Source organism: Silene latifolia, chromosome 4 (genome assembly GCF_048544455.1).
Source record: "Silene latifolia isolate original U9 population chromosome 4, ASM4854445v1, whole genome shotgun sequence".
NCBI classification, from domain to species: domain Eukaryota; kingdom Viridiplantae; phylum Streptophyta; class Magnoliopsida; order Caryophyllales; family Caryophyllaceae; genus Silene; species Silene latifolia.
Window position 1 is genome coordinate 54,282,721 of NC_133529.1, and position 18,073 is coordinate 54,300,793.

At 36.8% G+C, this 18,073-nt stretch overlaps 1 protein-coding gene across 1 annotated transcript; it reads right to left on the minus strand.

Annotated features, from left to right (window-relative positions):
- Window positions 1–15,587: 15,587 nt before the first annotated feature.
- Window positions 15,588–17,860, minus strand: LOC141651518 (uncharacterized). Its single transcript, XM_074459226.1, has 3 exons — window positions 17,222–17,860; window positions 16,392–17,019; window positions 15,588–16,321 (listed from the first exon to the last, which is right to left on the minus strand). The coding sequence occupies exons 1-3, from the start codon at window positions 17,858–17,860 to the stop codon at window positions 15,588–15,590; spliced, it is 2,001 nt and encodes a 666-aa protein (XP_074315327.1).
- Between the last annotated feature and the right edge of the window lie 213 nt (window positions 17,861–18,073).

Here is an 18,073-nt window from a genome sequence, read left to right on the forward strand (position 1 = left end):
ATTTATAACTTTGATATTATAACTATTAATCACATCACTCTAGGCATTCACCTATCCTTCAACTTTCATTTATCATCTAAGTTTACTATTGACTAACTTATCACAACAATTGACAAACAACTTTCTCAACCCAATTAAGCCATATTGCGGAAGCATTCAACCATTCATCTATCACAGTTGCTCCACTGCCATCTTAATGACCACTACACAATTTACAACTTGCCAATCATCAACATTACTACCACATAGAAGACTCACAAGCTTCTATATCAATTACTAATACCATCCATTTAGAACAAACACTACTATCACCATATGCCACACACACTAGCGCATATTGCAAATGATTTACCATCTCTATTCAACCACAAGATTTGACAGTTCTCACCACATGGATGCTAACATTAACATAACTTTATCACATACTTTTCTATCGTAACCATAGACTATATAAGGCACATAATTCCCGACTCCCTACTCCCATAACCAGTTATTGGCTTAAGCATAATGGGGCCATGATTTTGAAATGAGTGCGCCTACTCACCCAAAATCTAGCATCAGCTGGGGCTCCCAATATACATACACCAGGTTCATTTTATTAGACTCACTACATTCATTAGGCTCATTTGTTACAGGTTCCAAAATCGTCGATCTGATACCACTTTGTAACACACCCCATATACCAGGGAGCCTTAACAAGACCTTCCCTAGCATATAAAGGCGTTACCATCTCGGTTGCCCGAGGAAAGCAATCATCAAAAGTCGATAAAAGAACATTTATTTTTTATTACAAATGATTAAACCAAAACTACCGATACAAAAGATACAACTCAACATCCTTATGTGAACTATCTTTGACGTAACTTGGAAAAGACCCTTCCCTGCCAAGACTCCAGCTAACTTCTAAGACATCACCTGAAAGACCGACTGCTCACCATAAGGGATCACGGGCGACACAACAAAAGCAAACAAGAAACAACCATACAAGGTCAGTAACTGCGGACAATATATCAACAACAGCCAACTCACAACAGTCACAACAAAACACACATACGATCCATCACCACTCCGATCAATCACCAAATCCCTGCTCATCATCCGATCGATAACCCCGTCCTATTAATGTGCACATCCCCTCCCGTGGCGGGTTCCACGGAGTGTGAAACTAGGGCGTGAAGCCACTCCCGCAAGTGACTCCACCCAGCCAGGGACGCGTCCAGAATATCACAGGCAGTTATACAACAGCAATCAACAATATAAACCAACAACCGTCACAATCACCAGCAACCAATTTCACAACCAATCCAATCATACCGACGTTACAAACAACACAAGAAACGACACACTAGACAACCGACAGAAACTAAGTAGGCGAACCTACCTTTAGCCAACCGCAGCGATTCCACGATCAATCACACGACATCAACCAAGCAAGCAATACACCTATACAAACAGTACAATAACCCATCATAACCACTACAACCCTAACTGAAAACGACAATGACAAAGACGATGACGATGACATACCTACGCATAGCATACCGGCATCAAGACCGCTACCCGACTCAAGCAACCCATCCATATGGCACAAGCATCCTCAAAGGCCTCCATGTAAGGAACTAGGGTGAAGGGAAGAAGGAGAGACGACTTTTAGGTTTTTAGAAAGAGGCGGAAATGATTTGCGATTCTACCAAAACACGATTATAAATCCCCGCTGAAAAGACGCTACTCGATCGAGTGGCCTCTACTCGATCGAGCCTCAAGGCTACTCGATCGAGTGGCCTCGACTAGATCGAGTACCGCACACCCAAAGGCTTGCTACGTCACAAGTCATCGCTCGTAAGGTTTCCTTAAAGACTAATACATGTCACTAAGGTCGGTCAACGTCAGTCAACGGGTCCCTAAAAGGACGGGTATTACACGATCAATGCCATAAATCTCCGAAGCGATCTTACTTATGACGGACCGACAATGCCGAAAGACGGGGTCGTGACTGCTGATGAGACCCCGGATATTGATTTTGAGGAGTTAAGTAACGATGTCAATGCTAGACATCGTCCTGTAGCTCAATCGAGTGATATTCCAATTCGATCGAGTGATATTCTCTCCACAGGTACTCGATCGAACACTCCCTATGTTCGATCGAGAGAGGCTCCAATTGACGAACTCGACCGAGGACATGATTATTCTCGATCGAGTAACTTGCCCAACAAGACTATTCGATCAAGTGATTTAGCCCCTTAATCGAAATATGCTGAAATTGAAGAACTCGATCGAGAGGCATATATTAATCGATCGAGTAATTTGCCTGAAGAAATAGTTCGATCGAGTGGGAATAATGCTCGATCGAACACATGCGCTAGCGGAAGTGCTATTTCAAAGCCTAATTCTGCTACCGTGTCGTCTTCCCCTGCTGCGAAGATATCACGTAATGATAAAGGTAAAGAGAAGGTCGCATGCTCGCTTATTGCTACAAGAGTTCCTTATCCGGGACGCTTGAAAGATGCTAAAGTCGAGCGACAGTACGGTAAGTTTGTGGACGTGGTTAAGAATCTTCAGGTAACCGTCCCATTCACTGAACTTATTACCCAGGTGCCTACTTACGCAAAATTTATGAAAGACATTTTGACGCGTAAGAGAGAGCTTAGTGAATTCGAGACTGTTGCATTTATGGAAGAGTCTAGTAATTTACTTCTTAATAAACCTCCACCGAAAATGAAAGACCCGGGTAGTTTCTCTAATACCTGTACCATAGGAAACGAAGTGATAGATAAGGCCCTTTGTGATCTAGGAGCCAGTATCAGTGTTATGCCTCTTTCTGTCTGCAAGAAACTCAATATGGGGTCACCTCAAAATGACCAACATCACCTTACAGATGGCCGATAGATCTGTTAGACAGCCCTTGGTTATCTTAGAGGACGTGCCTGTTAGAGTGGGCAAGTTTTTTATTCCAGTGGACTTTATTGTTTTAGACATGGCTGAGGATACCCGGACCCCAATTATACTAGGAAGACCATTCTTATGTACAGTTGGGGCCATTATTGATGTCAAACACGGGCGTTTGACTCTTAAAGTGGGGGGATCATGCGATCACTTTTAGTTTGCCTGGTACACTAGCTCGCCCAATGATAGAGGATACTTTCTATTCAGTTGATATTGTTGATGAGTCTGTTTATGAGCTCTGGTCGGATTCCTTCATAAAGGATCCACTAGAGGCTCTGATGCTTTTGGATGAGTGTGCAGATAACCCAGTGAACAATGATGCTGTGTTGGATTTGCTAGAAGCTGCATTAGATGAGCGTGAACTCACCGACGCTGAAGGAGAGAGAGTGGAACAAATGATCAATACACTTTGCGCCATAGAGGTAAAGGTACCTAAGCGTAAGCCTCTTCCTTCTCATCTTAAATATGCTTTCTTAGATGATATAGAGCAATACCCAGTCATTGTTAGTGCTAAATTGAATGATAATCAGCTGACCGCTTTAATACCTGTTCTTAAGAAAAACAGGAAGGCCATGGGTTATTCATTGGATGACATTAAGGGCATTAGTCCTGACATTTGTATGCATGGAATTGATCTTGAGGAAGATCACAAGCCTTGTAGACAGGGTCAGCGCCGTCTGAACCAGAAAATGCAAGATGTTATGATGGCTGAGGTAATAAAGCTGCTCGACGTAGGTATTATCTATTATGTTGGTCATTCTAAGTGGGTGAGTCCGGTTCAGGTAAATCCTAAGAAAGGAGGGACTACTGTGGTCAAGAATGATAAGAACGAATTGATACCTACGAGAGTAGTGACTGGTTGGCGGATGTGCATAGACTACAGATAGCTAAATGCCGCCACAAAGAAAGATCACTTTCCCCTTCCTTTCATTGATCAGATGGTAGAGAGGTTAGCTTCTCATAAGTTTTTCTGTTATCTAGATGGATACTCAGGGTTCTTTCAGATTCCTATTCATCCAGACGATCAGGAAAAGACTACTTTTACTTGTTCTCAGGGTGTTTTTGCTTATCGCAGGATGCCTTTTGGTTTATGTAATGCCCCTGCCACCTTTCAAAGTTACATGATGGGGATATTTTCTGAGTATATAGAGTCTATTATTGATACGAAAATTACTCAAAAGAATAAGATTCGTTAGAGTTGCAGCGGAATTAATAAACTGGACAGTTTTGAAAACTGTCTGATTGTCGATTTTATATGATTTGAACGGTTTATTGAACTGTCTGATTCAGAACGAGAACTTAGTAATTTTTATGTGTTTTTTGTGATATAAATGAAACAAGAAAATAAAAGGATATTTCCTTGAGCTAGACCTATAGCTCAACCAATGGTGAATTATAATCAAGACCTATTAATTATAACTCGTGTTAATGTTCGAAAACGCGTCAAACAATAACGGGGTATGGAACGAAACTTGTCAAACCTTGATGCTTACACAATGTAAACAAAAACTTTGCAAGTTTATTGATAATTCTTGGATATGAAATAAGGATACAATAGCTCCCTATTTATACTAAGCTAGACCGACTCCTAGAAGGACTTAAGGAAACAATCAACTTTCCTAATCTTACTCGACTTAAGCTATGGCTAATTTGCCTTATTATAATCCTAATACTTTTAGGGAAAATAATTAAAGGAAATAATTAACTAAACCAAATTTTAAGAAAATTGGAAACTTTCCAAAAACCGGATAGACTACTAATTAGGAAAACTTAAATAAGGAAAGATATGGCAATCGACTTTGTGCTTGCCTATGCACGTTTCCTTGCTTCTCCACACTCGGTCTTTGTTGCTTGGCGTCCAAGGTAAGACTATACTTGGAGCCCAAGTAAACACACGACTCCTTTGGCTGACTCGGACTTGGCACCAAATAGTCGATGGATCAACGAGCGATCTCATGGATGTTTCATTTAACTGCTCCCAGTCCAAGTTAACGTCCTCGGCAATCAATATCGTATCATCCCCTCCCCCTTTGAAAGGAATTGTCCTCAATTCAGAAATCCCATCATCGTCAAGGTATGAAGATAGATCCCCTACATTAAATGTAGCATGTACTCCATAGTCTCCTGGAAGTTCGATCTTGTATGCATTATCATTCACTTTCTCGGTCACTTTGTAAGGTCCCTCGGCCCTTGGCATTAATTTGTTCTTCCTCTTGCTACGGAACCTTCCTTTCCTCAAATGTAACCATACCAAATCTCCTGGATTAAAAAGCCTTGGCTTCCTATGTTTGTTTGATTTCTTCTTGTAAGCCTCATTAACGGTTTTGATCCGTTCCCTTACCGGTTCATGCAACTTGATCATAGACTTCAATTTTGACTCTGCATCCTTATGCACCAATTCATCTTTAGGTAGCGGTATCAAGTCTAACGGTAAGTAAGGGTTCAAACCATAAACAACTTCAAATGGAGAGTGAGTTGCTGCAAACGTGGGAGAACGATTGTAAGCGAACTCGGCATGTGATAATTTTAAATCCCAATCCTTTTGAGTCTTGCTTACCAATCCTCACAAAATAGTTCCAAGAATACGATTAGTAACTTCGGTTTGCCCATCTGTTTGAGGATGGTGTGAAGTACTAAATAAGAGCTTTGTTCCAACCTTCCTCCATAACGTGTTCCAAAAGCAACTCAAAAATTTCGAATCACAATCAGAAACTATTGTCTTTGGTATTCCATGTAGACGAACGATCTCCTTGTAATACAAATCAGCCACATTGCTTGCGTCATCCTGTTAGGTTCATATACCTATTATTAGACTCCTCTAATAGTGAACTAATTAACTTGTTAATTATTTGTTCTTTAGATCTAGTGCATGCATAACAAAATGAGAGATTTATAAGAAAAACAATGTTCCTTACATTGTTGGTTGGTTCGAAAATTTGGGCACAAGTAAGGTCACCTTCCTTCACTTGTTCTTGAGCTAATAATGATGGATGATCCTCCTAAGACTCCAAGTATAGAAGCCACTCCAATAAATTGCACCCAAGATTAATCCCAAAAATTCCTACTAATATTAACTAGATATTTAGTAGAAATATAACCTTAATAATACTAATGTTCTTGTATTACTACCTCTAGTAATATATGATAAGTGTATTAGTAATCTAGAGAGTTATTTGATCTTGCATGTGAGGGAAGTTTTGAGAGAAGCATGAGGGAAAAACAAGCAAAACAAGAGTTGTTGAAAATGAGCAACAAATGCTCATTTTAAGACACCAAAACCGGTGGCCTCAAAGGCATGGGAGAATCTTTCCCATTTGTTTTTTAGCTCTTGTTTAGCATGTTTAGTGTATAGGGAACAATAGTGTAAGATATAGCATGATAAAAGCTTCATATGACAAGTCACAATCATGCTTTAATCCAAACAGATAAAGACAAAAGAGCATCTTGTGCTCTCTTGTTTTGGCCGAAATAATGGTCTTATTTTGGTCCATTTTTGCCTTTTGTCATTTGTCCCACAAATGCTTATAAGTCATATGTTTAACTATCTTACATATTTAATTATTAATGTAATCATTTTACACTTAAATATTACCATTAATAATATAATATACACTCCACTTTTTGAGTAGTATACTACCATTATATCAACATATAATGGGTCCCATAATTTCTAGTTAGTTAAAATTACAACTTCTTGTAACTTTAAATAACTAATTACCTCTACCTCAAAACTTATATTAATACCTCAACTAATTTAGTAATATAACACTTAATTAATAAATTTAATCTTATTTAATCACATTAAAATAAGACGCAAAATTGCACTCCCATAATTAAGGAATTAATTAATTCAGACGCATACAATTAATTAAATATCTATTTGGGCCTCATCCTATAGGTGTGACCTAAAGGGATCAACTGACCACCACCGTCACACGACAGTAATGTCAAACTCTAGTTAGCCAATCATTACCGATTAATGACGGTCAGTCGATTGTATAAAGAATCATCCCTCACGTATTCTTAGTATGAGATTTAATAATGATATTTAAATCATGTGATCGCACTATTGTTGAGGACACATTTCCCAACAATCTCCCACTTGTCCTCGACAAGTGTGCGTCACCAATTCTCTTGTCCTATTACAATCTCCCACTCAATGCAAGGTGTCTTGCAGTCGTATTTACATTTGATCATATCTTGAGTGGTTTTCTCGATCCGGAGATTAAGCGTCTGACCGGAATTATCTATCATAGATACCTTCCGAGCGTGGCCACGCATTTCTAATTAACTACTCCTCGAGTGGCCTTGAGATTTCAAACAACCCGACAAGGGGTGGACAATTCCTATCGCCCTATTCCTTCGTTCCACAGTCCATCATAACCCAAAATATACCCAGTTTGACCTCATTTACGAAATCGTAGAGTATAAATCAAAGCTAATCAGAAGTTGTGCCAACTTGGGCGAATAGTCTCTATTCAAAAGAATTGACTCATAAGAATACTATAGTATCTCTTGCCACGACCAGGCTTTATGAATTACCAGAACTCTATAAGCGGTCACTGCCCGATAGACTGTCCCATACAGCCTGCCTATGTGATCGACTAGTCATCCCATATGACTCTATGGCACTTGAACTTGCCATCAATCGCATCACACTCTAGTCACTTGGAGACGTCACCTCATATAAGTAACTAGGGGCGAATACCATGTCAATCCAGTTCACTTTAATGGGGTTCAGTTTGTCTCTACAACCCATTCGGATACGACAAGGTAATGGGTGAGTTTAATAAAACTCAAACGATAAATATGATTATCACATATGAATAGTCAATACACTATTACTACTTCATATTCTATAATCTTTAGTGTATTATTAACACTAGTTAAAATGCAATACAAGCATGGCAAGTGGATATACCCGATATCCATATATATTCCAACTTTATTAATTGCTATTTCCTTCCATTCAATGTCATCTCTAATGACATGAATTCATTTCTAAGTATTTGTCTAGACTTATTGCTAGACTTGGGCTTTTTAACTTGAAAGATGCTCCCACTGTTATCGCATAACTTGTGATAAAGTCATTTGTAGAGGGATTCACCCTTAATCCCTACGTTGACTATTTTATCGCAACTTACTTAGATTCCTTTTGAAGATATTTGCAATGCGCGAAACTAAAACACCTTTCTTAGTCTCTTACTCCTTAGTCAACAAGTCACCCTAGGATTTCAACAAATCCCTTATAGTTTGGAAACTAAAGTTTGTGCAACCCTTCAACACTTAATTTAGTTTATCATCCAAACATGTGAATGAATCCTTAACTCTTCTCAAGAATTTCAAGGATGTTCTTTAAGGCTCTCACAAGCCATATCATGGGAATTATCTTGTTATTGACTTATAATGCCCTAGGCATATTTTTCATCACAACACGTGCGTCTGTTGGCATACGTAATCGTTCTAATGGCGGAAACATTAGCAATTGATTTCATGTAATCAACAATTTAATGGGTTCAGTGAACGACCATGATTCCATCATAGTAATTCCACTTTCATCATCATGAATAAGCCATTCAGCTTTGTTGTTGTACAACAGATGTGAAATATCTTATCCTCATAAGACTCTCAACTCTATGCCAATATTCTCTCACATAGATTCAAAATCTAGAATACTTTGCATCCCTTTCCATGTCTCCCAATTACTCTTACCAGAAGAGATCATTGGTATATTATTCTCAATAAGTAATATGTTATCAACATATAAGACATGGAGAAACAATTCTATCTCCCACTTAACTTCATGTATATCATGATTCTTCAATCATGTGAATGAAACAATTCACTATAATCACATGAACGAAAAGTATAATCCTTTAATGCTAGCTTAAGACCATCTTGTGATCACTTAAGATAGCTACGCATATTATGTTAGGATTCTTATATCTTCATCTAAGGTTTTGTGTTTCAAACACTTCCTTCTCTAAATTCCCATTTTAGAAAAGCGAATTCTATTTGCCATTTTATCATTAAAATGAAATGCGGCAATTCCTAACACAATTTATCTTGATCAACATCTTCATGTAAATCTTATGCATTTGTGTACTCTTGAGCTCTATTTACTTTTGAGGAGACCCGCGCCTTAAAGTAAATCTACTCTTGAGTAACAATTTTCGGATTGTAATGCTTCGGCTCGTATGTAACAAGGTCATGATACTATTACTTTCACAAAGTAATATTTTTAAACAATAAGACATGTGCGATAAACTCCCATTGAACTATACTTCCAATCTATCTTCATAGACTATAGTTCATTTACACTCCAACTCTATAATTCTATTACTTTCACAAAGTAACATTTCAACTATAAGAGATGTTTGTGACGATACAATCTTCTCCCACTCTATCTCTCAGAAATACATCTATCTTCTTGAGAGATAGCTTTGTGAGTCACAAACATATATATATGACGGAGTATTAGTGTTTATCTAGACTATGTATTAGCTTTCAAAAGACCATCTTAACATGGCAGCTTGATAATATACGAGTCTTATCCATGTCATCTGTTTAATAGACTCTCTATTCTAGGTATCTCATGGTTGACCATCCGATTAGAATTACTTGTCCGTATTGGATTGCAAATTCCCAAAATTGAGTTCAACAGCTCAAACCAACTCATATTAGTTTGATCTTATGGGTAGTGACGCTAGGTCATAATCCATCTTTAATAAATCAAATTTATTACTTAGATCTTTGCCACTACGATTGAATCGTAATGTTTAGAACTTTATTCAATTGGTTCTCTACGTCATTTTAGAAATTTCTCAAATCTCTCAAATGCTTCACCTTTTATTTGATTAAGTAAATATACCCTTATCTACTTGAATCATTGGTAAAAGTGACGAAGTAGTCATAAATTCCCCTTGCGGTGATGCTCATTAGAACACATACGTCGGCATGTATTAGTCTCAACAAATCACTTGCTTGTGTCCCTTTACCACTAAAGGAAGTACAAATTATATTGCAAAGGAGACAAGATTCGCATATTCCATATGATTGAAAATCAAATGGTCCAATAATACTAGTCGACACTAGCGTTTAATGCGTTTCTCATTTACGTAACCTAATTGAAAAATCAAATGTACAAATCATTTGGATTACCAGTTATGAGTCTTTTGGTGCGTATTATGTAGATATCTTTACATGAGTTGGAACTGTCTAAAACTTGTGTATCATAAAGATAAGTGACATGGCTCACATCCATTTCTATTTTCAATAAAATACAACAATTGTCTTTGATGACAAAATATAGATCCTTTCATGTCTCACATGGAAATAATGTTTTAGACTAAGTTGGAACATAATAACAATTATGTAAATCATAACTCAAAGCTATTAGCAAAAACAAGTATATAAATTTCTCTTGAAGTGGCGGCTACCCGAGCTCCATTTCATTGTCGGAGATTCATATCACTCTTGTTTAGCTTTTCCACATTTCCAAGTCCCACTTGGAGTAACAAGCCCAACTTTGATATCTTCTAAATACTTGGGGCAATTTTGCCTCCAATGGCCCATTAAAATAATGATATTCATGGTAGGATTGGATACCCATCTTGGTTTTGTGGTAGTCTCACTATCAACTTCCAATTCACAATCGGATTTGGGTTTCTTACCTTGCTTTGCTTTTCCTTTATTAATATCAATACTCCTTTCATTTGCAAGGACACTCTTGCTAGAACTCCCACTTAATTTGATATTTCTCCTTGTTTCATCAAACAAAGGATATCTTGGAATCTTTGAGATTCCCCTCATATGATCCTCTTACCTGAGAGGTAAGCATGAGTATGTGAGTGGGAGGTGAAGAAGTAGTAAAAGAGACAAAGATTTCCATCCTCGCTTAAGCCAACGCGTAATTCTCTAATCGTATCATTGTCATAATCGGAGCATTTTTCATCGTATGATTGGAGCCATGTTTCAACGGTGATTAGTGTAGGAGTATTAGATGAATTCATTGCGTATAATTAACTACAAAAACGGAAATGAAGGAAATAATTAACATCTATCGTTTTAATAATACTCGTAAATTTAACTACAAGTATTGCATTTATATAGTGACCTCCACCCAACTACATAAATGATTCCGAGATCCAAATTCATATCAACTCGGGCACGGTGAGCCGATTCATCCCTTATTAATATAACTCGGTGGATTAACACTTTAATCGATTCTACTTTTAGAACTCTCGGTCGATAAAAATTACTCTAATTCTCATCTTTAGCCCGGAACACATGCGACTACGGTCAACAATACTTCCGTTGAGCTCAATCCAAATTTCGATGTAATAACATTTTATTACCCCACTTCGCCAACGTAACAAGGTTTATATTACGGTGAAGCCGGATTAACTCCCTTATGAAATTGGTACTTCATGGGTTTCTACTATTTGGTAAGGCTTTATCTCAATTATTATATGTGAGAGGTCTTGTCAATTTATTATCTATCACGTTTTAAGTGAACTAAAGCGGTGAACTACAATAATTATAATTAACACGGTCGATGACTCGATATGATATGCATGTGTTGTTATGGCGATTTGGCAATGCATGCAACATATTAAAAGAAATGCAAAGCAATAAATAAAATTCCTAGTATGGCCTTCCTAAAATAGAAAATCAAATAATCTATTACATATTCGGAAACCAACTCCATTGGTCCCTTGAATCTTCAAATGGCACGCCTCCCAAGACACCGTCTTTGTCGGATCACCTTTCCGAATGGCACCGTCTTTGAAGATGCTCCATAATTATAAATAATAATAAAAATACAAAGCTATTCCTATTATACATTTGTAAAATGGAAAAACTAATAAAATAAAAATAAAAGTGATACGATATCACATTAAATTACAACCGAATCAATATTCCCTTTCATTACGGGTAATATCAATTAAAACTAAGGCCATACTAAGATAAAATTACATAATTCAAAATTATATAAATAAAAGACATTCAACAATTGAAATATGCAGCATTATAATATGTACCTATCATGCAAAATCATGTGCCAAATCGCCCTATTTAACTTATGTCGTACATATAACCCGGTTTCATGGAAATGCGTGATAATAACCTTTTAAAATCACTAATTAACACTTAAATCACATCTAAGCTCAAGTTAATTATCCTAACACATTTTAGGACTCGAAAATCAGTCATCACTAAATTTTTGACAATAATTCAACTTGATTTAAGTTTATACTCATTTTTGACCTTAAAAACACAATATTTATGAAATAAATCCAAATTAAATCATAAAAGTTTCAAAATTTGAATTTTAAATTTTTTGAACATTCTGGAATAATTCCATGACCCTCATAATGTCAAAAATCATGGTTAAAATTTTCGAATTAATTTTGAGAAAATATAGTCGCATTTTTATCGGTTTTATCTCATAAAATGTATAAAGTATACGAAAATTAATCCAATAATTTTTACAACTTTAGATATGATTAGTGGGATATTAATTCAACTTGAAATAATTTTCTCACGCCATGCAATACGTTTTAGCTAATTTTTGCTAAAATAGTCACTATTTATGCCATTTTTACTCAAAAATCCATAAATCATGCTAAAGAAGATCTTTTAATCTAGAAATTTACATAAACTCTATAAATCTTGCATGTGACATCATATTAAAAGATCATGGCTTAATTCGAAATCTAACTATTTTTAACCATTTTACCTCTTTTAATCCATTTTTATCTCATAAAAATCATAAATCATGCAATATTAATCAAATTAACACGTCCTTTTACACACAACTTGTAAAATATGCATGTGAGGTCATATAAAATTTACAAGGTCAGAAACGAAGTTTAACTATTTTTAGCATTTTAATTCCCATTTTAGTCATAAAAATGTAATAAAATGACCAAAAATCCTTAAAATGAGCAATAAATTTCCATAAATCATAAAAATGACCGAAAAACATTTTAGGACCAGAATATATAACATGCATGGTGATTTCGTGGCTTATACTTATAAATCACAAATGTTTAAGTTTTATATGTTAACCTTTTAACTCGGAAAAACAATAACCGATTATGCATGCAACATCCTTATGCTCTGATACCACTTGTTAGGTTCATATACCTATTATTAGACTCCTCTAATAGTGAAATAATTAACTTGTTAATTATTTGTTCTTTAGATCTAGTGCATGCATAACAAAATGAGAGATTTATAAGAAAAACAATGTTCCTTACATTGTTGGTTGGTTCGAAAATTTGGGCACAAGTAAGGTCACCTTCCTTCACTTGTTCTTGAGCTAATAATGATGGATGATCCTCCTAAGACTCCAAGTATAGAAGCCACTCCAATAAATTGCACCCAAAATTAATCCCAAAAATTCCTACTAATATTAACTAGATATTTAGTAGAAATATAACCTTAATAATACTAATGTTCTTGTATTACTACCTCTAGTAATATATGATAAGTGTATTAGTATTCTAGAGAGTTATTTGATCTTGCATGTGAGGGAAGTTTTGAGAGAAGCACGAGGGAAAAACAAGCAAAACAAGAGTTGTTGAAAATGAGCAACAAATGCTCATTTTAAGACACCAAAACCGGTGGCCTCAAAGGCATGGGAGAATCTTTCCCATTTGTTTTTTAGCTCTTGTTTAGCATGTTTAGTGTATAGGGAACTATAGTGTAAGATATAGCATGATAAAAGCTTCATATGACAAGTCACAATCATGCTTTAATCCAAACAAATAAAGACAAAAGAGCATCTTGTGCTCTCTTGTTTTGGCCGAAATAATGGTCTTATTTTGGTCCATTTTTGCCTTTTGTCATTTGTCCCACAAATGCTTATAAGTCATATGTTTAACTATCTTACATATTTAATTATTAATGTAATCATTTTACACTTAAATATTACCATTAATAATATAATATACACTCCACTTTTTGAGTAGTATACTACCATTATATCAACATATAATGGGTCCCATAATTTCTAGTTAGTTAAAATTACAACTTCTTGTAACTTTAAATAACTAATTACCTCTACCTCAAAACTTATATTAATACCTCAACTAATTTAGTAATATAACACTTAATTAATAAATTTAATCTTATTTAATCACATTAAAATAAGGCGCAAAATTGCATTCCCATAATTAAGGAATTAATTAATTCGTATCGCATACAATTAATTAAATATCTATTTGGGCCTCATCCTATAGGTGTGACCTAAAGGGATCAACTGACCACCACCGTCACACGACAGTAATGTCAAACTCTAGTTAGCCAATCATTACCGATTAATGACGGTCAGTCGACTGTATAAAGAATCATCCCTCACGTATTCTTAGTATGAGATTTAATAATGATATTTAAATCATGTGATCGCACTATTGTTGAGGACGCATTTCCCAACACATCCGCCTTGTTACAAGCCACAAAATGCGCCATCTTGGAGAAACGATCAACTACTACCATGATAGCATCCTTATCTCGTTGAGTGCGAGGTAAAGCTACAATGAAATCCATCGACACATCTTCCCATGGTCTAATTAGAACCGGCAATGGGGTGTATTCTCCGGGCTTGAACTTGCTTTTCATAAGATGACAAGTCACACACTTGCTCACAATGTTGTATACATCTCCTTGCATCTTTCGCCAATGAAAATGTTCCTTCAATACATCCAATGTCTTTTGCACACCAAAATGACCAGCTAACCCACCTCCATGTGCTTCACGCACCAATAATTCACGAACCGAATGCTTAGGTACACAGAGAAGTTTACCTTTGAAGAGGAATCCGTCTTGAATCACGAATTCTTTGAATGAACCATCTCGACATTCCTTGTAAATCTCTCCAAAATCAATATCTTCAATATAGTAATCTTTCAAGGTTTCAAAACCTAGCAAACGAACTTCAAGTGTAGATAACAATGAATTAACGGCGTGAAAGAGCATCTGCCACAAGGTTACTCTTACCATCCTTATACTTTGATGAAAAATGAAACGATTGTAGGAATTCAACCCACTTAGCATGCCTCGGATTTCACTTTTGTTGCCCATGTATATGTTTTAATAATTCATGATCCGAGTGTAAAATAAAGTGACTAGGACGAAGATAATGACTCCAATGATTAAGAGCTCTAACAATAGCATAAAATTCCTTTTCATAGGTTGAATAATTAAGTCGAGCTCCTCCTAACTTCTCCGAGAAATAAGCAATGGGTCGCTTATTTTTAATAAGAACAGCTCCAATCCCTACACCACTAGCATCGCATTCGAATTCGAAAGGTTGTGAGAAGTCGGGTAATGCTAACACGGGAGCTTCACATAGCTTCTTTTTAATTGTTTCAAACGCCCCTTGGGCAGCCTCACTCCAATGGAATATGCCTTTCTTCATACACTCCGTAATAGGACTAGTAACGGTACTAAAATCACGAATAAAACGTCGATAGAAGGAAGCAAGTTCATGAAAAGATCTAACCTCGGTTACTGTTTTAGGACTTGGCCAAGAACGAATAGCCTCTATCTTTGTTTGATCAACCGATACTCCATCTTTCGAGACAACATAACCCAAGAACACCACGTTATCTACCAAGAATGTACACTTCTCGGCCTTACCATATAGTCATGTTGTTTTGAAGTGTTTCAAACACTGCCCGTAAGTGTTCAAAATGTTCCTGGATACTCTTACTATAAATTAGAATATCGGCCAAGTAGACGACAATAAACTGTCCCAAGAATGGTTTCAAAACTTCATTCATTAATCTCATAAAGGTACTTGGGGCATTAGTGAGACCGAATGGCATTACCAACCACTCATATAAACCATGCTTTGTTTTGAACACGGTCTTCCATTCATCACCTTCACGCATTCGAATCTGATGATAGCCACTTCTCAAATCGATTTTTGAAAATATGACCGAACCATGAAGCTCATCTAACATATCATCAAGTCTTGGAATAGGAAAGCGATATTTGATAGTGATATTATTTACCGCTCTACTATCGATGCACATCCTCCACGTCCCATCCTTTTTAGGTACAAGCAATGCGGGAACGGCACAAGGACTCATACTTTCACGAACATAGCCACGCTCCATGAGTTCTTCAATTTGACGTTGTAACTCCTTGGTCTCCTCGGGATTACTACGATAAGCGGCCTTGTTAGGAAGTGGGGCACCTGGTACGAGATCAATTTGATGTTCAATTCCACGAATAGGAGGCAAACCCGGTGGTACATCTTCGGGGAAAACATCCTTAAACTCGTGCAATAGTTCTTTAAGTATTCCATCTTCATGACTTGTTGTGATGGTCTTTGTAGGACTCTCACTTGAGACCAATGCATATACTGTTTCACCATCATCAATAGCTTGCTCCACCTCTCGTTCACTAGCAAACATACAAACTTGGTTTCTTACCCTTCTTTGCGTGCATAGCTCGAATTGCTTCCGGGGACATAGGACGCAATACTATCTTCTTGCCATTCACCAATAAAGAATATTCATTACTTCTTCCATTATGATTAACATTACGATCAAATTGCCAAGGACGTCCTAAGAGAATATGACACGCATCCATAGGAATAACTTCACAAAGCACCTCGTCCTTGTAAGAACCCATTGTAAACCCAACACGTACCTGCCTTGTAACTTTCACCTTCCTACTATCATCAAGCCAATGTAAATTATAAGGTTTAGGATGTACCATAGTAACGAGTGCCAATTTATCTACCATCTCCGTTGAAGCCACATTCGTGCAACTTCCCCCATCAATAATCACACTACAGCACTTGTCTTTAACTTGACACTTTGTATGAAAAATATGGTCTCGTTGCTCCGTTGTAATAGGCTCTGTATTAGCTTGCAAAGTACGTCGTAGAACAAGATTAGTATCATATATAGGTGGTTCATAAGGCTCAAAATCTATCTCTCCCTCCTCGGCTTCATTCATTAGAAATAACCCATCTTCGTTGTCTTCTTCAAATAATTCATCACGAACTTCCACGGCCTCTCGCAATGTAATATTTCTTTTGTTAGGACAAGCATTCTGAAAGTGTCCAAAACCTTGACACTTAAAACAACGAACAGTAGCCAAACTCTTTTCTTTAGGCGTCAAGCAGGTCTTATGAGTACATTGGAGCGATGGTATTCTTTGGAGCAGTGGGTTTCGAACTAGAACTCGAACTAGCTCCCATATTCTTACACAAATCAGGTTTACTCCAAGGATTAACTTTCGACGAGTTACTTACATTAGCACGTTTAGCCTTATTTTGCCCTTCCGCCTTAATACAAAGATCACATAACATATCGAAAGAAGAATAAGGGTGCATCTCGACCGCATGAGCAATATTAAGGTTTAACCCTCGAACGAAACGAGCCATCTTTTGTTCCTCAATCTCCTCTACTTCACTCATAAGGGTTATTCTTTCAAATTCAGCAATATAATCGGCAATACTCAAGCTCCCTTGCATTAATTCAGCCAATTTACGATATAAATCAATCTTATGAGTTTTGGGAACAAACCTCTTTCGTAGCTTACGTTTTAAAGACTCCCACGAAGCTAGCTTTTCCTTCCCTTCACGTGCCCTAGCAGCCTTCAAACTTTCATACCATAAAGATGCGTTCTTGCGTAGCTTTAAGATTGCATATTTGCAACGCTTCTCATCATCAATGTCCTTGAAGTCGAACATCCTCTCCATCTGTCTTTCCCATTCAAAATATTCCTCGGGATCCGTGCCACCAACAAACTCTGGGAGTTCATTGACTTTGAACTCATCCATATACCTGACCGGTTCTCTCCGTGGTTGCATACGTTGTCCTGGGGTAAAGTTGATGTTCTTTAAAGCCTCTTGGAGATTTTGAAGAAAATTTGGATCATTAAAATCCATGATCACCGTCTTGGATCAACAAATCTGTCTCTGATGCCAAATGATACGAAAATTACTCAAAATAATAAGATTCGTTAGAGTTGCAGCAGAATTAATAAACTGGACAGTGCTAAGAACTGTCTGATTGTCGATTTTATATGATTTGAACGGTTTATTGAACTGTCTGATTCAGAACGAGAACTTAGTAATTTTTATGTGTTTTTTGTGATATAA

Bases quoted from the DNA above. Each gene is read 5' to 3' on its own strand.
- LOC141651518 (XM_074459226.1), bottom strand. From the start codon at position 17,860: ATGGATTTTAATGATCCAAATTTTCTTCAAAATCTCCAAGAGGCTTTA. The intron at 17,020-17,221 runs GTAAGTAACTCG...GGACACTTTCAG, and splicing joins ATAAGGCTAAACGTGCTAAT to AATGCTTGTCCTAACAAAAG. The intron at 16,322-16,391 runs GTAAGAAACCAA...ATGGTGAAACAG, and splicing joins AGCTATGCACGCAAAGAAGG to TATATGCATTGGTCTCAAGT.